Here is a 20,203-nt window from a genome sequence, read left to right on the forward strand (position 1 = left end):
GCATGGGAAAGAAAGAATGAAGACACAGTGGATGTTAAAGGAAGGAAGTAGGGAAAGATGAACTGAGCCTCAGCAGGCAGGTGGGAATCCTACCAGAAGAGGGCTTTGTTTTAGTGTCTTCCTCTGTTTCTTTAGTTGTGTCCATCTGCTCAGTACTTACTCTATTTCTCAATGTAGCTTTTACATTTGAAGTCTTCTCTTTTTGCCATCTGTCTTTTCACTCCTTCGCTCTTTCACAAAACCAGTTGGTCAGTTAGAGAGAGGAGAAAGAGGGGAGGAGAGACGGCCAAGGAGAGCGGTCAGTGTTCATAATTGAAGTTGGCAGTGCAGATGTCCTCTCTATCCTGTCTGCTCATATTCTTCCACTTGCACTGTTTTCCATCTCTCATTTTTCACATCACCCACTACATCCATCTTTCTTTCAGTCTATCTATCACTCCAAATGTCTCTCTGTCTGCCAATCCCAATATAATGAAACAACGACAGGGACTTTTGTATCGCAACAAGTAGATGAAATACTGTCCTTCAGAATCACATTTGTTGTGATCCAATCATTATCATTGGTCAAATGATTGTGATAGGATTGTATCAGGAGTTACTGTATGATATGATTCTTATCTGTGGTGTGCAGATGCAGCTTTTCATCAGCAACAATGTGTGTAAAGCCTGTTGAGTTTAACTATCTATCTGTGTATGAGTGGTGTGTCTTTCACACACTGTTCACCTGAACAGTATGGATATATTCTGGAGAAAAAGAAGAAGAAAGGTTTTGATGTGGCTAACAGTTAAAAAAGAAATGCTCTCTCCCACTCAATGTCCTTTCTGTGTATCTACCCATCTTTTCTTTTCTTATTCGTCAATGTCTCTGTCTTGCATCTTTTCACAATACTATCATTTGCTCCAGTGGAATTCTGGTTGACAACATATCAGACACACACGCACACACACACTCACACACACTCACACACACACATATATGTACAGGAGTTTTCTTCAAGGGATGTCAGTTCCTGTGTTCTTTGACTTTCTGTGATCATGTGTGCATGTGTGTATGAATTAGGTTCCAAATGATGCAGAAACACATTGATTACAATTCAATGTATGTGTGTGTGTGTGTGTGTGTGTGTGTGTGTCCATGTGTGTGTGTGTGTGTGTGTGTGTGTGTGTGTGTGTGTGTGCGCGCTTGTGTGTCTGTGAGTACCCAATCAGATGACACAAGACCCTAAGGTGCCAGCATGCTATTTTTAACCACACATCTTTGAGAAAGATAGAAAGAGAGGGGGAAGGAATGTAAGAGAAGTGATAAAGAGATAAAGAAAGCTGGAAATTCAGATAGAGACAGAGAGGGAGAGAGACAGAGAGGGAGAGACAGAGAGGGAGAGACAGAGAGGGAGAGACAGAGAGAGAGAGACAGAGAGGGAGAGACAGAGAGGGAGAGACAGAGAGACAGAGAGGGAGAGAGACAGAGAGGGAGAGAGACAGAGAGGGAGAGACAGAGAGGGAGAGACAGAGAGACGGGAACAAATATATAAAAGTGAGGTCAATGGTTTGTCGTTGTGGAGAATCTGTCAGTGTGCAATGATTCTAATGGAGACAGAATCACATGACAAAAGAACAAATACTATAATAATTATTCTCCTTATAATATTAAGTAGTTACTCTATTTTCCTATGTACACAGGGTAACTATACACATGAGAGTTAACAGCTCTAATTGGACCACACTGAATAAATAAAGGTTAACAAAGACAAACATATGAAGAAGAGTTTTATAAGGAGAGAAACTATTGTTTTGAGTGGGGGTTTTTAGTTGCGCTCAGATTACATATCAATAAACAGATTAGAAATGTGGTTTCATTGAATCTATGGAAATCGGTGGATTATTCCAAAGTTATGGCTATAAAAGAGTGCAGAATAGAGTGTGAATTGTATGGTTAGCACATTTACCCTCCCATCAAGAAGGTCCTGTGTTTAAATTTAGACCCAGCTGACTTTTGTTTATACACTGCGGTACACTCCAGCCCTTTGCAGCCCTAAACAAGACAAGCAGTTTAGAACATTGATAGACCTGCGTGATGCCGTGTCTGGACAATGTGTGCAATAAAAGGCTCAACTCTTCTGTAATTGTTCTAATGAGTTTTATGTTTTGAAATACAGAATATCCGTGTGTTTGCATATGTGTGTGTGTGTGTGTGTGGTTTGGGCTGCATGTGGAAATAAAGAACTCAGCTCAGAGTTGTATATACAGAGTCTGGTCTCATATTGCTCTATTATTGTGCACAATGTGTCTAATGTGCGTACTGTCCTTCCTCCACAGGAGTTAAATGTGCTACGTCCCAAAGCAGGCTTCCGTCTCTGGCTGACAGCAGAAGTTCACCCGAGATTTCCTCCCATACTGCTGCAGTCCAGCCTCAAGATCACTTACGAGGTACTCACACACACACACACACACACACACACACACACACACACACACACACACACACACACACACACACACACACACACACATCAAAACAGGAACACCATAATAAAGGTTATGATAAAGTTTAGTGTTGTGTAGCGTTGACTTATCTGAGGCTCACACACAAACATGCAGGGCCACATGTTTGCCGGCACACTGTGCACCAATGCTCATTAATCTGTAATGTTTTATTTATACACAGTGTTGAAACTTTTAATTTTCCCAAATATAGCCTGTTGGTCTCTGTGAACCTCTACAGAACGCAGTCATGTTTGTCTGAGCCCCCAGTGAGCAACGCTACTGGGCTAATGCATTCTTACGAGAGTGTAGGATGTGTAAGGGCTGCGTTTTATTTGAAATGTCATGTGAATTCATGGCAATGTGTAACGTCTTCTCCTCCGTATAACGACCACAGAGCCGAAGCAGCCGCATATACTGTATGGAAACGCAGAAGCCTGCAGCTTGTGTGTGTTAGTGATGCATGTTTTAGTGCTCAGTGTGTTTCTGATGGGAGTCATGCTCAAGGGGTTAACTGCTTCAGCAGCCAAGCATGTCCCCCCCCTCTCTCTTTCTCTCTCTCTCTCTCTCTCTCTCTCTCTCTCTCTCTCTCTCTCTCACACACTCTTTCATGGACAAACTTATTGACATGCTTTATAAGTATGCAAACACATCCTGCACACATCCCCAGAGAAATTACTGTAATAAATTATTTCTGTACGTGTCAAAACGTATATGTCAAACCAAAGATAAACAGTATATAAACTGATACATATACATGTAGTTGTTGTCAGTGGGATTGTATTAGGATTGTACAGAGCTGATCTGCAAGCCAAAACAGTTGTATCCCAGTGGCTGGAGCTTCTCCACCCAACCCTAAATACCTTTCTGCATACTCGTCTCCCCTTTGCAGTTTAGTGTTGAAGATTCAGATATAATAATATGTTTAGTGCCCAGCATAAGACTTACAGAACAGCTCACGCTATTTCTTTTGTAATTGAATTGTTAGTGTCACATAGGGAAACATTTACAAATATGCTTTTTGTTTCTATTCTAAACGGAGCATAATGTTGCCGGAAGAATCAAATGTGCAGAGAACTGTTCAGAGATAACATGTGCTGACTCATGTACTGTAGAGAATATACCAACTTAAGTACAGTATAACATTGGAACATACTGTGGGCGGTAATGGCTATTGGGTGTCCAACACATTGTTACATTACATTTAACTCACACTTTTGTCCTAAGCGATTTACAATAAGTGTAAACTCGTGAGGATACAAACTCAGAACTGCAAGAATCTTGCAAGTACATTAGCTTCAAATAGGCCAAAACCATTGTAAGTGCAACATACAGAAGCAATAGCATAAAGATTCAACCATTGTCTCAAATAAGCCAAACAATATAAGTGCTACATATAGAAAAAAAAAGATTATTGTTATTTTTATTTTTTTAAATGTATTATTGGCCAAGGTGCAGTCGAAACAGGTGGGTTTTCTGTCTGCAACGGAAGGTGTGAAGACTTTCTGTGAGGGAATAGCGATAGCGATTGGCCGATGCAGAAGGAAGTGAGCGAGCTGAGGTGTATGGTTCGACCATGGCCTGGATGTAGGAAGGGTCTGATCCATTCACGGCACGGTAGGCCAGCATCAGTGTCTTGAAGCAGATTCGAGCAGCTACTGGTAACCACTGAACTTGGGTAGTTTAAAGACCAGTCAGCCTGCTGCATTCTGGATGAGCTGTAGAGGTCGGATGGCACATGTAGTCCAGCCAGGAGGGAGTTGCAGGAGTCAAGGCGTGAAATGACAAGAGCCTGACTAAGACTCTTGTTGTTATTCAAAATGGGCTAAATGGGCTTCAAATGACTAAAACAACAGGTGGTCTTCGCCCCTCTCAATATGAACTTGTCTCTGCCCTTGCTTGTTCACTGTCTCCATGTTGTCTTACTAGTCCAGTGTTTTTCAACAGTGGTATGAGAATGTTGTCATGAGACAAAAGGCTTTTTACATTTTACATTCTGATCTTGTCTTGAAGGCTCAATAGGACATACATACTGTATGAATACAGTACTTGTTTATGAATGAACTCATTGTAAGTCAGTGTTTCTGCTGACCTCAGTCATCAGGTGCTGTGGCTTAGTTGGTTAAAGTGCCTGTCTAGTAAACAGGAGATCCTGGGTTCAAATCCCAGCAGTGCCTTTTTTTTTTGTGCTACCCAGCCTTTCCCATATCCTCTTACCATGCAGCGTATACGTCTTTCACACTTGCTCTATCTCTATGGATACCTTGCCATGAACTCACATTTGAATGTTGCGGGAGATTCCATCATAATAAAACAAATATTTTTTCCCCCTTCCTCTCTATCCTTATTTACCTTGTCCCTTTCCTGTCCCTCTATATTTCCTTCCTTTCTTTTCCCGTTTCCAGGATCCTCCTGGGTTGAAGAAAAATCTGCTGAGAACATACGAGTCATGGACTCCAGAGCAGATCAGCAAAGGTTGCCACTTCTTTTTCATCTTCTGCCTGCGAATGATTAACTGAAGCCAACTGCTGCCAAGAATATTCACTTTGTTTTGATTTTCAGTAAAGGAATAGTTAACTTTTTTGTTTACATAAACTGGTATGTTATTCTAATCCCTGGTCGTGATATCAGTGCGTGATTATTATTATTAAGGCTATGAGTCCTGTGAACAAATAAATCCCAGTGAGCTCGCAGATTCTGGAACAGAAAATGAACAGCATTAAAAACCATCCACAGCAGAATACAGCATGCTGTCCTCTCTGTTGTGTTTTTGTTTGATGAATAATAAAAGATAACTGCCCTCAAAGTTCATTAAACATGGAGATTGATTATGATTGCTTATTGAAGTTATTTTGGTTGTGATGTGCTGTTGACTGTTTGTGTGCAGGAGGCATCCTGGCCAGAGCCCAGTCTCTGTTCTGTCTGGCTTGGTTCCACGCTGTCTGCCAAGAGAGACGCAACTACATACCGCAGGTAAAATACACAAACAGTCTCATGAACAACCGAGTGTCCATAATAATAATACTACATGTTATTCAAAGAACACTTTTCATAGCACTCAACGACACTTAACAATTACATTTAAAGTTAGAAATGGTCATAATAAGTTGTTATGTCTATAATTTCATCTCAGGACAATAAACTCAAACCGCTGTAGCATTACAATGTTACTTAAACGAGGAAAAATGCAGCACCTGTTTAAATGTTGCAATAGTCCTGGATGCAGAACTGAGGCAATAAAAGAGTAAAATAAGTAAAATAAAGAGACAAACTTTTTAGAAGGTTTTACTTGTGAAAAATGTTTGCATGCTGAAGTGTCCTTGAGCAAGACACCAAGTTACTCCCGATGGGCAGTTCCACCATCATTGGTGTATGAATGGCATGTGTGTGTGTTTGTGTGTGTGTGTGTGTGTGTGTGTGTGTGTGTGTGTGTGTGTGTGTGTGTGTGTGTGTGTGTGTGTGTGTGTGTCAGGTAAGGTACAAAGACTTTATATGAATGCAGGCTATTTATAATTTACCATTTAAGACCCAAAGATGTATTTCCCCACACCCACACATACATCTTTGTATCCACACTGGTTATCACAGGTACATAATTACTGGATATGCAGTTCATATTCAAGACACACATCTACACCCAACACAGATATACTAATGCATGATTTATTTATTTCAGAAAGAGTAAATAAAGGATCACTTTTATTTGACCTTACTGTGTTGTGCCTCCAGGCAGAGTCTTTGTGTGTGTGTATAGCTACGTATGTGTGTGTGCAAGTCTTTGTAGTAAATGTGCCTGCTGGTCAACACACACACACACACACACACACACACACACACACACACACACACACACACACACACACAGCATATTGTTTGTAGACCAAAAGGTTTGCGCTGTCAAGTCAGGATAGTGGAAGCGTGGGGAATACAAGTCCTATGATGTCATACACTGTCAAGGGATTTTAAAAAGCAGTCAACTGCAAATGTAATTTACTGACTGCATGTGTAAGGATAGTAGTTACGTGTGTCTCAGCTTTAACAGCCTCACAGCAACTCTAAATAAATCTAAATGCTGTTTCTACCTGTGAATCACCTCAAACTGTGTTTTTAAGATTGAACACAACGTTTGCTCATTTGAACTACAGCTCTGGTGATGAATCATCTCTACATAACCAGATAGATTGCTGCAATGTCAAGCAGCAAAACGAAATAGTTTTACTCTTATACTTAATTATAATTCTGTAATTGAAATGTTACAAAAAAGGAATATTGAATCTTGAATCTAGAGGGTGTAAAGAATGACATCATTTGCATCCCTATAGAGAAAACTAGACAATTTAGTTTCTCAGTTGAAACCTGAGGTTGAGATAAATCTGCATAATATAAATAACAAATCAAAAAACATTGAGGGAAGTGATGCAGAACAATGGAATTATTAGACCGTTGGGACCTTCGTCTCCAAAAGACCACAGGTCTTGTAAATACTCAAATCTGATTTATAAAAAAAAACAATCACAATCACAATGTTAAGTTAAATAAGAAAACTGTGTCAAAACTGTGTGCAGGTGAGAAAGTGAGCTCGGTTTGAACTTCTGTTTGTTGTTGTTGTTTTTACACAACTATTCCTGTGTCAACACTATGAATGCCTTTCAGGAAAGACTGCACCGTTATCCCCATATTTAAACGATTATCATGACTCCACACTCTCAATGACAGCAGGATTTTCTCCCTTAGAACACAAACTAGTTTATTTTGAGCATAAGCCTGCAATCACTGCGCACAATAACTTCTGAAGGTTAGGAAGGAACGCAATAAAGTTTTAAATCTCCTAAATAAAGCTTCTTGAGTCTTGACGCTTTTGTTTATAAGCTGGTTTGCTTGCGATTGAGGAGTGTGAGTCCAATCTTATCGAATACGAAGACGCAGAGACGTTTCAACACAGACAAAAGAAAGATGTAGTTGCACCTCTAATTACTTGATACTCGCTGCAGTTTGCTGCAAGTCATGTTTCCACTTGTCAATTGAAACAGTTTATTTGACAGTTCGGTAGCGTGTGGACGTGTGGCAGAGTCTCAAGATGCACTTGGACTCATTTGTCTCTGTGTGTATTGCAGTGATGCCTTAGAGTGGTCTGTCTAATCGAATGATACGATATGTCTTCAGTTACAGCGGGAAGGCATCTCTTTTTGTCAGCTAACCAACACACTATCAGCACAGTCCCGGTAAACCCAAACGCTGGGGAGAACTGTGGCAGAAAACATGTTTTTGTAATTAAATTGCCACAATGTTTGCCTGCTTGTTTCTCCTCTCTCTGTCCCTCCTTTTCCCCCAAGGTTGTTGGTCCCAATACTTCCCTTTAGCCATTCCCCTCATTGTGGAGGTGTTTGGGGGACATAAAGTATCGATTGCTCTTTAAGATCTGTCTGTATATCTGTCTCTCCGTTCCTCTTTCCTTAAATTATTATTAAATGATTATTATTGCAGCAGACAGTAGTGTGCGTGAGTGTGTGTGTGTGTGTGTGTGTGTGTGCGTGTGTGTGAACAGTAGCTCACTATCTAAAGTTAAAAAAACATAAACACACAATCAATAAGCACATGCAAACACAGTTACCTTTATAAGACCCGTACATTGTATCATTCACTGCATAAGCAGGCAACGTAAAACAAACGCACACATGGTCTGAAATACAACGCATACTTATATAAGCACATTTATCAAATGTAGTAGTAATATGCCCCACTGTCTGTGAATACGCAAAAATGACTGAACAAACAACATACACTTAATCGTTCAAAGAACTACTGAACGTGCCCACGCAGTGTTCCTCCACCCCTCACCTCATCCGCCCACACCATCAGTGGTTATATCGCCATTGGTGCCTGAATAGCAGTGAAGTGCAACAAACACACACTCACAAACTGAGACTGCCCTCACACTTCTGTGATTTCTTTGTCTCCTGAGATGGTCAATGTTTTGATACTGTGTGTGTTATTTTGTGCATGTGTGCACATGTACAAGGCGGTGGCTGTGACTCAGGAGGTAGAGTGGTCGTCCAGTGCTTGGAGGGTCAGTGGTTTGATCCCCAACTCCTGTTGTCAGCATGTCAAAGTGTCCTTGGGCAATATACTGAACCCCAAATTGCTCCCGATTGCATGGCCAACGGTGTGTGTGTGTGTGTGTGTGTGTGTGTGTGTGTGTGTGTGTGTGTGTGTGTGTGTGTGTGTGTGTGAGACACTGACTCTGTATGAATGTGAGTGGAAAAGCGCTATATAAATGCAGTCCATTTTCCATATGTTGTCTGATTGCAGTTTTCCTCCATTAAGCCTCAGTTCTAATGTATTAACAATGTGCTCCAGGGCTCAGCGTAGTATGTGCAAAGAACTGGACTGATCCTAATTCTGTGATTCGCCCTCTAACTGTATGGGATGTTTGCTTGTGACCAGACCGGAAAATGTGAGGAAGTGAATATTCCCAACAGTAGTAGCCTTCACTCAACACTTACTGGTGATTTCCCCTTCGGCAGGTCATTAAGGCAGTTTATTTCCTGGGTAAAACCTTGGTTGTGCCGCATTTTGAAAGGTATCAATGAGTGTAACTGTAAAATTTGAGAAAACCATTACAGAGGCCTTTAAATGTATGTGGATTTGTGGAAGTGGTTTTAACAGTCTCAAGTATCGCTAACACACACGGTGGATAGGACCCTGAAAATAAGAGCCTCCACAGAAATGACATTTGATTAAAAGATATATTGATTTACAACAATTAAGACTGCACTTGCACACAGTTTTTCAAGGATTAAGAAGAAAAGGGAATATGTGTGAGTGATGTGTACGGATACTAAAGTAAATATATTGCCATGTTTGTACTTATCCCCCCTCCTCTGTGCTTTATCCAGGGTTGGACGAAGTTCTATGAGTTTTCTATGTCGGACCTCCGTGCTGGCTTCGAGATCATCGACAGGCTTTTTGAAGGTAGGAGGGCTGGTAGCAAACATTACAATGCTGCGGGGAGCTCTGCTCTGTTGATTTGCTTTGCAGCACATATGGTAATGAGAACTGGAATCTGTGGGTTCTTTGATCAATTACCTCTTTAATTCAAACTACCCCTGATAAAGCATGACCTGGACAACACACATTTGCATTTTAATGTTGTGTTTATATGTGAGCCCTTCATTGTATCTCCCTGCCTTTCTGTGTGTGTGTGTGTGTCTGTGTGTGTGTGTGTGTGTGTGTGTGTGTGTGTGTACGTTAGTGGTGCTTTTGTTCTCTGTGCACTCAATACACATGTTTATAGCTTTCTTTGTGTCTGTGTGTCTCGGCATCTCTAAGGTGGTAAACCTTTCCAGTGGGAGTTTGTCCATGGCCTGTTGGAGAGCGCCATATATGGTGGACGCATCGACAACCCCTCTGACCTTCGCATCTTGCGCTCCTACCTGGAGCAGTTCTTCTCTGCACGTCTCTTCTCGTCCTCCCTCTCAGCTGGTCAGAGAAAGAGCAGAGGAGGAACGCGCTTCTTCCCGCCTCAGATCAGCCTCCCAAACTCTTGCTCAGTATTGGTACGTTGTCAGGATGACACAGTGGTGCAACGCATGCAGTTGGAAAGAACACATTTTAATCCACAGTTGCAGGCATAGGTGCTGTGTATGTATGGCTTCAAGAAATTAATTCCCGCTGCTACAGAGAAAAAAAGGGGGCACCTCTATATTGTTTATGTACCTTAAAGCTTAAGCTGGCAGAGAAGCAAAAACAATTCATAGAAAGGGTACTGAATTAATGCACCCAGGCTTTTCACTGACTAGATTTGCTATTGCAGTATTGAAGTTTCATTAGTCCATGTTCTGTTAGCCTTATTTTAAGTGGGTTTATAAAGGAGCCACCACAAACAAATCCAATAAGTTACCCTAAAGTTTACACAATTGGTTTTGTTATTTCCTTGCTTTGCATTCTGCTTGCATTTTGTTGATGCAGCTTAGTATACACACAAAACAAGATAACATCCTTGCCCACAACCGTTCATTAGATGTCTGTTCGTTTGAAGATCATTGAGAGACCATTTGGTACACAAAAGAAGTCAATGTGGAAATGTATTCTTTGACTTCTTTAAATCAATGTAACAATCACTAGTAAGTGGGAGTTCATTTTTAGCAGTTTATAGTACTGTACATGCTAAATGGATATTATGAGAGAATTTGCATCAAACCATACAAACGACACTCTTAATTAATGACAATACAGCAAGAATTATCCTACACTCCCACATAGCAATCTAACAAGCATGCTACAAGCTGTTACTATTTCAATTTAGTAGCATGTGTGTTGCTCGTAAATGCTAAAATATTATCTTGTATCTGGGAGTCGTCATGAAAATAGGCAGCATGCTCACATTTACTCTCTAACCATAAATGGGCATGTGGGTGCATTTCTGTGCGTGACCTGTACAATATGTGTGTATTCCCAGGACTACCGCAGCGTAATAGAGAATCTCCCGGAGGACGACAGACCTGCATTCTTTGGTCTGCCTGCCAACATAGAGAGATCCTCCCAGAGAATCATCAGCTCCCAGGTGCAGCCCCTAACCCCCCCACACACGCACACGCACACACACACACACACACACACACACACACACACACACACACACACACACACACACACACACTGAAAGGCAGGGAGATACAATGAAGGGCTCACATATAAACACAACATTAAACTGCTTCTTATTCAAACTGGCAAATTCATAAAGCAGGAACACACAAAGACATTCATCAGGACACGTGCAGGACACATGCAGGACACGTGCAGGACACATGCAGGACACATGCAGGACACGTGCAGGACACATGCAGGACACGTGCAGGACACATGCAGGACACGTGCAGGACACATGTAGGACACGTGCAGGACACATGTAGGACACATGCAGGACACATGCAGGACACATGCAGGACACATGTAGGACACATGCAGGACACGTGTAGGACACGTGTAGGACACATGCAGGACACGTGTAGGACACATGCAGGACACATGCAGGACACATGCAGGACACATGCAGGACACATGTAGGACACATGCAGGACACGTGTAGGACACGTGTAGGACACATGCAGGACACGTGTAGGACACATGCAGGACACGTGTAGTACACGTGTAGGACACATGCAGGACACATGTAGGACACATGCAGGACACATGCAGGACACATGCAGGACACATGTAGGACACATGTAGGACACATGCAGGACACATGCAGGACACATGTAGGACACATGCAGGACACATGTAGGACACATGCAGGACACATGTAGGACACATGCAGGACACATGTAGGACACATGCAGGACACATGCAGGACACATGCACTGTTAATGCTCACAGAACCACGTGCATTTACATACATGCCAGTACACACAAAGACACAAACTATAACCCTTGTGTTCCCTGTTAAAACAAATCTCCTCTCTGTTGGTGAGGTCAAAGTAGTTTCTCACTTGTTTTTACTGTTACTGCACTCTTTGTACAGGAAGGCAATTCATCTCTTCAATACAGTTCAAATTACAGAGGTGATTACTGTAGCAGACTGTAAGCAAAAACTGTGCACTTACATTGTATGACATTGCAGTTATGTCTGTTGTATCAGTCTACGCTGTGTGTGCGTATGTGTGTGTTTGATTGTGTGTGAGTTACAGTACATGCGCTATGTGTGCGTTTATTTTAGGGTCAGGACTTCAATTTGATGTTAAAGCTTTTTACCAGGCATTCATCCCTTTCCATTTATTTCACTATGAAATAAAATTCACTTTGCAGAGACGTGGATAATCTATCACATAGAATATCAAGTCTGCTTTTATTATTGTCACGGTTGTGTTGTCATTGAGTGGTCATTGCATTCCTAAATGTAATCCGATTTTAATGTAAAAAGTCTACAAGGTAACATTAACAAATAGAATAGTGTTCAACAGTCCTCAAAAAAAGGAAAATAGGATTAATAAGAGTAAAATAAAAAGTACGGGCTGCTGATATATGTATATTATTCCAAAAGTCGTAAAAAAAAAGAAGCCAGGGAGATTTCATAAAGCCTTGGAGGCAGAAGGGGATAAATTAACCTGGTTAAAGAGTAACCGTCCGTCTGGGACGCTCTGAAATTAAAGCTAACGCACTCGTAACGAAGTAGGGATGATTTCATTGGTCAACGCTACACTTGGCATTCTATTGGTTGTGGAATTTTGACAGGGTTAATGCACAAAAACTCCAAGAGCAGAGGAGCAAGCAAGATCTATGTGAGTGTGGAGTATTACACAATCTGATCGTGAAATCAAGGAGGTATGCTCTCAAATAGAAAAACACGCTCTTGAATAAAGATAGATGAAGATGTGTGTGTGTGTGTGTGTGTGTGTGTGTGTGTGTGTGTGTGTGTGTGTGTGTTTAAGAGAAAGATACAGATTGTCCAAAAATGATACAATGAAGACAGACAGTAAGTCTTCTCACAAACAATGGCTCAAACATACACACACATACACATGTATTAAGTATAAAATGTAAGAATTTATATTTCTATATAATATTAGCATAAAATAATTCACTGTTTTCATAACAGAAGCTCATAAACCTGTCCATGGAAATGTTAGCATAATGAAAGGGAGTGATAGGATGGACAGAATGAGATGGAGACAAAGCCACGTGTGTGTGTGTGTGTGTGTGTGTGTGTGTGTGTGTGTGTGTGTGTGTGTGTGTGTGTGTGTGTGTGTGTGTGTGTTTTACTGTGTCTCTCTCTCCCCTACTTGCAATCGTCTCCCCTCCCTCCCGTCGTTTGTCACTGTCACGTTCATGTTCTCTCCCCCTCTCTCTATCTCTCTCTCTGTTTGTGCACTCTCCTCTCCCTAAAGACCCTCGTCTCTGTCTCTGGGTTGGGCACTTTACCACACACACACACACACACACACACACACACACACACACACACACACACATTGAACACAGCGGTGATGATGGATGCCGTTTAAAATAAATGCATAGGCTCAGTGTGAATGACCCAACATGGGTCTACAGGGTCTGCAGAGGATTCTCTTGGGCTTACAGACACAATGTATGACGTATATGTGAATAATGTGTTTTCATGTCCAATGCAAATGAGTATTGACCAGCAAGTGAAAATATCCTAATTAGGATAATACAAACAAATGTGTAAGAAAGTATCTTTTCGCACATCTTGTCCAAATAAATGAGCTGTCCCTGAAAGTGCTTTTATTCTATGATAGCGCCATTATATATCTGGTTATAATAACATCCTTGCCTGTGTTTTTTACAGCTCATTAGGTGTTTTTATTGAGCGCCATTCTGACTAAAACCATGAGAAATGGTCCCCTGATTAAAAACCCTGCACCACAATCCTGGATTACATTGAAATAAAGTAAAAGTCTAAATTCTAAATTGACTTCACCCAGTGCGATTAAAACTGAACTCCCTTGCACATAGACATTGTCTAGTAACGTTTTCTTCCCAGATGGTAAATGCAGTTGCTGCGTGGTAATCATTGGTCCAGATAAATCCCTGGATATTTCAAATCTCCATCCTCAACTGCACACATTTATACTGCTGTCAGGGTGACGTTCTAGATTAGCTATCTAGTTTTTTACCGCCCACCCCACCTCTCTCTTCCATACAAACACACACATATGCATGCACACACACACACACACACACACACACACACACACACACACACACACACACACACACGCATACGCACACTTTCCCTCCTGAGCAGAGAAGATAAAGCAGGTGTTGGTAAAGAGTTCTCCCGGACCAAATGAAAGCCATTTATCAGACGCTTCGCCTTCCTCACAACACACACATGTATAGAAATTCACACATCTGCACAAACACACACACACTGAGTAAAAAAATGCACTCTCCGAGACTTTAAGCCTGAAGCTAAGCATGCTTGATTAGGTGTGTAAGGAGCTCTGAGGAGATGTGATGGGTTTGGCCTTTTTTCACTTGCAATATTACAGGATATAAGTTTTGACTGTAACTGAAGAGTTTAGTAGCCAGGTGTCGATGATGTTTTATGACTAACTGTGATTTTATTTTTAATCATACATTGCCTTTGGCTGTCATTAGCAAAAGTGCATATTTATTCTATACACATTTCTTCTTTTTTTTTACAGAAGACGGGTATGATTTAGTAAATGCCACACATTTCTTTTGTCTACATAGTGAGCTTTTTTTTTTTAAATCATCAATTACACCTACATCAACATGACCATTTATTTTTGGGCGACCTTTTACAACAGGATCTGTCTCATAAACACATTCAGATTACTAAATCAGGAAACCCTAACCTCCATGCCACTTCTACAACACCTTTGCTAAATTGATTGATATGTTTGTGTTTATATTGTATTGACTCACAGGTGATTTCCCAACTGCGTGTCCTGAGCCGCTCCGTAGCAACAGGTTCAAAGTTCGACAGGGAGCTCTGGTCGAATGGACTTTCTCCCGTCCTTTACTTGTGGAAGAAACTCAACCAGGTAAATTTATCTTTTTCATATTTTCTTATTCCTTTCCCTAACATATAAATCAACTAATGAATTATGAAATACTAGTATGGGTAAGTACTTACTTACTTACTTACTTACTTACTTACTTACTTACTACATAAGTTATATCCACATCACTGAAATGACTGATATACTTTTTCTGTCAAAACCTCAAATTCTATAATCGCTAACTTACCAAAATATCGTATACCATTTTGTCATCAATCTCATAGTACCTGCTAAGTATTTATAATTAGATCAGTAAATAGTTCATGTAGGTCTTTTCTAGCTTCAACAGATCCATGCTCGTCTTTATTTGTATGCAAAATCACGTTTCGCATTGCCCATGCTGCCAATGCGGCAGTGACTAGTCGAAATTAAAAGCTGTGAAAGCTAATTGGAAATTAGTGGAGTCTAATTGAGCACCGTGTGTGATAGCCACTGGCTCGCCGAGTCAGGCACCACTGCTCTGTGCGGTTGCTTGAAGATTGGCACCTTTTCAAATCAAAAGAACATCCACCTCCACATTAAATAATTTAGCCACCATATTCCCGCTCTCTCACTCTCACTCTCATGCTGTAAATCACACATGCTCCCCCCCCCCTCTTCTCTCTATCTCTATCTCTATTTCAGTCCATGCATGCAGGGTTGTTTTGTACCCACTGAGAAGAATGATTGACTGTGTTAAGTGTTGCCATTGCATCACCAGCCAGCTTCCCATAGATCACAATCTACCTCTGACTGCTTTCAATTAGCAGCCCTTTGTCGTCAGCTAACCCTGTGTGTTTGACCATCAGCGGGTGTGTTCTCCGAAGTGCAGCTTGCTTGTCTGTGTGTGTGTGTGTGTGTGTATGGGTGTGCATTAATGTTTGTGTTCAACCTAGACACACCAAACAGTCATGAAAGAACAAGAGGCGACGGAACCGACTGTTGCGTCGCCTCACGTTGCCTGCATCTTGGCCAAAAAGTCACATTTGAACACACCGCAAAGACTACAGCCAGCGGCACGAGAGGAAATAACTCTCCATAACAGGTGCTGGTGGTAATCTGTATTCGTCATTATGAAAGTAAAACCGGAAGACCTACGGCTGTAAATATGCAAGCTTTTGTTTTGATACACACATTGAAACAAAGCAGCGTTCGCCGACCATTTTCACACTGATCTCGCTCACCACTTAGCTTTATTCAAGGTGGCCATGTCGCTGTGAAAATATCCGTGCACATGAATGTGTGTGCCCTCTTGACTTCAGAGTGGTTTCTTTTGCCGACAGTCTCCGCACGCACATGCCGATAGTGTGCGACGTCGCAAAAACAAGTATCTAAAACTGTATCGTTTTGGTGTGTCAGGGCCTTAGGTTGCGTCCGTGTGAGTGTGTCTGTGCAGGCTTTTGTGTGAGTATTTATGGCCATGTGCATTATTTTGACAAATCTGTATGTAGTGTGGATCGAGATGAGGAGCAGGAGACGGCACAGGCTGTATATTTGGCTGTTAAGTTACATTTTTTTGAATAGAAACAATAGCAGAGCTGTACTCAATCTGAATACCACCCTGCCAGCTTTTTTCCTCATTGTCTCATTTGTCTCTTGTGTGTGTCTCTCTCAGTGTGTCCATTCCTCCGTCCCACAGTCAATCCTTCTCTCCCTCTATTTCCTCCTCTGCCTCTAACTGAGTACACGCGAGGAAAACTAAATAGGATGCGGGTACAGAATGTGGTATCTGCAAACAGAATACAACAAAATGTCAGCGTTTGTGCACATTGGTTTTTATTGTATTTGTGTCTGTGCACAACTTCAAACACGAACACTCGGTGTACTTACAGTAGATCTCTGTGTTATCTGATGTAAACAAACTGTCTCCCTGGTTTACGCTGCAGAGAGACAAACAATTCCCCATTTTGTTACATCTTGTTATTGTGGAAGAACCAAAAAAGAACGGAAGAATTGAGTTTATCTAAGGAAACCCACAGGGGACACCGGAAAGATATACAGTCGTAATGGAGGAAATCATTTAAAAGAAAAACGATAACATGCTAATGCTCAGCAGCAGTTACAAGATGCAATAAACGTCTTACTCTAAATAATATTACGTCTGTGCTCCTGTGAAACGGCCAATTTGAGTAGACTGATGTTTGACAGTGTTCCTGTGATAAGAGGGACATAAAGCAATGCTAGGACACACGACCAATATGATGCACTTAAGCCCAAGGTAAAAATATTAATGGCTCCGAGTTAATTAGATTGAGAATTGCGTCATTATATTTACTGCATCGCCTGTAGAAAAACATGTCTTTGTCCTTCCCTTGTATCCACCTCTTTCTCTTTCTGTCTTGGAAAAGTACAAACAAATGTTTGAATGACTAGCCATGTGTTGCTGTCTGCCTGCCGTCTATCAGGGCTCTACGCTGATCCACCAGAAGGTGGTCCCACCGACAGAAGGTCAGGGGTCCCCGGTCCTGTCATTCATCACTCTGGAGCAGTTCAACGCCATCCGCTTGGTCCAGGTGTGTCACATTAATTTACCAATGAAGAACATTCGTACACGTATTTTAAAATGTGATTCATTGTAAGTGAATAATTACCACTGGGTGTTTTGTTTTACTTAACATTTGTAATTTGGCACAACCCTTTCATCAATAGCGCAACGCTTGAACCTTTCAATATAAATGAGATGGATATGTTAAAATGTTAAGAGTTATGGTACACGGGCTTAGCTTCATGAAGATGCGTGAGATGAGTGTGAATCATAAACAGTTACATAATGTAATTCATCTTCTCCCGCAGTGCCAGTTGTTTCACAAACCACAGGTGCATATGTACTGAATACTTCCTTCAATGCACAACATTTGATTTGCTTTTAAGAGAGCTAAGTAATCAGATGAACATAAGAAGCCCAATCAGTCGATGACGGGGCCTGTCATGATGAACCACTTAATGGCAATTCAATGGCAATATGTCAATTGGCACCCCGGGTACCGACGCTCTACATACTGCCACAGAATGTACACTAAACTGTGAGTGTCGTCGCAGAGCATTCACCAATCCCTGGCTGCGCTGAGCAAAGTCATCAGAGGGACCCAACTGCTAACTCCTGAAGTCCAAAAACTGGCCACTGCCCTGCTCAATCAAGAGGTAAGTAAGGCGGAGTCATAATACATTGAGACGCTTAGATTTAGTGTTTTTTTTTACAGTAAATCTTTCTCTTCACTCTATTGTTTTAGAGGTGAAAGGTACAACTCTCCCATACTGTCGGGGGAGGTGAGACCACAGCAGCAGGCACACACACACGGTACACAGGGCTGACTTGTTGACATCTAGCACTGCATGTGTCCACAGGCCGAGATGAGGACAAAGGGGATATGATGAGGTAGAGGGGGGAGAGATGCACAATCAACCTTTTACTTCTTCTACGCTTGTAATCTCCTGAGAGCAGCCTTGGGCAGAATTCCCTCTTTGCAGCTTTCCTTCTCGCTCTTTTTATATTAATCAGCAGGTCTTTAGTCTCATCTCCGTCTCTCTCCGCTCTTCGTCTCTCATGTTTTCTTCTCTCTCTCTCTCTCTCTCTCTCTCTCTCTCTCTCTCTCTCTCTCTCTCTCTCTCTCTCGCTCTCTCCCTTCTAACACATCCCTTCGCTACAGTACGTTTTAATACCAATGCTGTGAAAGGTGTTAGCTACAAGGTAGGGGCTTTGTGATATTGTTGAAATCCATATTGCAATTTTTGATAAGAATGTTTTTCCAATAACAATACGTAATCCGATGGGGGGAAATGTATGCACAATCACGAATAAGATAACATGCAAAGTGATAGTCAACGCATCGCACTATATCCTATTGTAATGCATAATACGTATCAGACAACATTCTTCATGCGTAAACTTAAAAACTCTGTCTCCATTTCAATTGTGTATCGCAACACCCCCGACATTGTTCCAATCAACTGTTGGCTTCCTCTGCAGTGCTCACGGTCACAGTACACCGAGGACACTCAGGTTAACCAGAAGAAAAAAAACATTTATGATTTCTATGTTTCTTTTACGTATCCATGTGGTGTGAGTTTCCTCAACTGAGGTAGTGCATCACGACTGACCTCCTGTAACTACTCTCTCTATATAAAAGAGATGAGCTCTCGTTCCTGTTTTACAAGTTTATAAATGTCCCCCCGCCCTTTTAATTGAACCATAAAACACTTGCTGTGACCCAGTAGTAGTGAGCACAGCTTTGTTTCCTCCATGATCGTTCCTAGGACCCGCTTTTTAGATGTTCTCTCTGTTTGTGTTGTGCATAATCAAAATGCAGCATTTTAATGAGCTGTGCTAATCAAACATATGTATTGTGTTAGTTGTGTAGGTCAGTGCGACTTTGTAGAGTTCTACTAAAGCCTGTTTTATAAATTAAGATGAATAGTTATGACCCAACACTTTGGCTACAGGCCTGTTTCTAAGTGTTTCTGCAGACCCAGATCACAGGGTATTGATTAGAAATGTACTGGAGTGTGTCCTTAGTTTTAAAAAGGCTGTCACCTTTGTTGATGTTGTTGTATATGCTGGCATTCCACAAATAACTTGATTCCCATGATAGATTTACTACCAGCAGCAATTTAAAACGTGACGACTTAATAACACCTGATGACCAACTGGCAATGTTTTACATCAGTGTCGTAAAGAAAACGTGCCGTAGATTGATTCTTTTTGACTTTGCATTAAGTTATATTGACTCCAACTGATTTATTTTCATTACTGTATTCACTTAAACCCGTCATCGCATTTGCACGTCTTTGTGTGTATAACTGTGTCAGTGCGTAGTTGCTCGAAGACTCTGCAGTATTATAATGTGTCGCAAGAAGAGCAAAGCACTCTTCTTCGTGTCACAAATCAGTACTGCACAACTTAGAGCGATGTTGTCGTTCTCCAGTTTCCATTATAGCAGAATTAACTTGACGACCTTTCATAGTCTGCAGTTTTATTGTAAAGTGTAGAATGATTTTTTTTAGATAATGACAATAAATCCTGCTCCAAAACAACTCCTCAAAGTGTGTCTGATAGAGCTGAACACATGCAGTTATCCATCTGATAAAACATTACCTCTCTAATGCAAGAGACATTATATATTCAATTCCCTCCACAAATAATAATAATAATAATAATAATAATAAATAAAAAGGCATAATTACATTTAATTCCA

At 41.2% G+C, this 20,203-nt stretch overlaps 1 protein-coding gene and 1 non-coding gene across 2 annotated transcripts in view; both read left to right on the plus strand.

Annotated features, from left to right (window-relative positions):
* Window positions 1–20,203, plus strand: part of dync2h1 (dynein cytoplasmic 2 heavy chain 1) — a 106,070-nt gene that overhangs the window by 78,014 nt on the left and 7,853 nt on the right. The window contains 9 exon segments of the mRNA XM_029446704.1: window positions 2,317–2,427; window positions 4,887–4,956; window positions 5,369–5,454; window positions 9,378–9,453; window positions 9,811–10,037; window positions 10,940–11,044; window positions 14,898–15,014; window positions 17,417–17,524; window positions 18,051–18,152. Coding sequence (XP_029302564.1) covers window positions 2,317–2,427; window positions 4,887–4,956; window positions 5,369–5,454; window positions 9,378–9,453; window positions 9,811–10,037; window positions 10,940–11,044; window positions 14,898–15,014; window positions 17,417–17,524; window positions 18,051–18,152 — 1,002 coding nt within the window.
* Window positions 4,585–4,658, plus strand: trnat-agu (transfer RNA threonine (anticodon AGU)). The gene has a single exon. It is a non-coding gene; the product is annotated as a tRNA-Thr (tRNA).

Source organism: Cottoperca gobio, chromosome 13, assembly GCF_900634415.1.
Source record: "Cottoperca gobio chromosome 13, fCotGob3.1, whole genome shotgun sequence".
NCBI classification, from domain to species: Eukaryota; Metazoa; Chordata; class Actinopteri; order Perciformes; family Bovichtidae; genus Cottoperca; species Cottoperca gobio.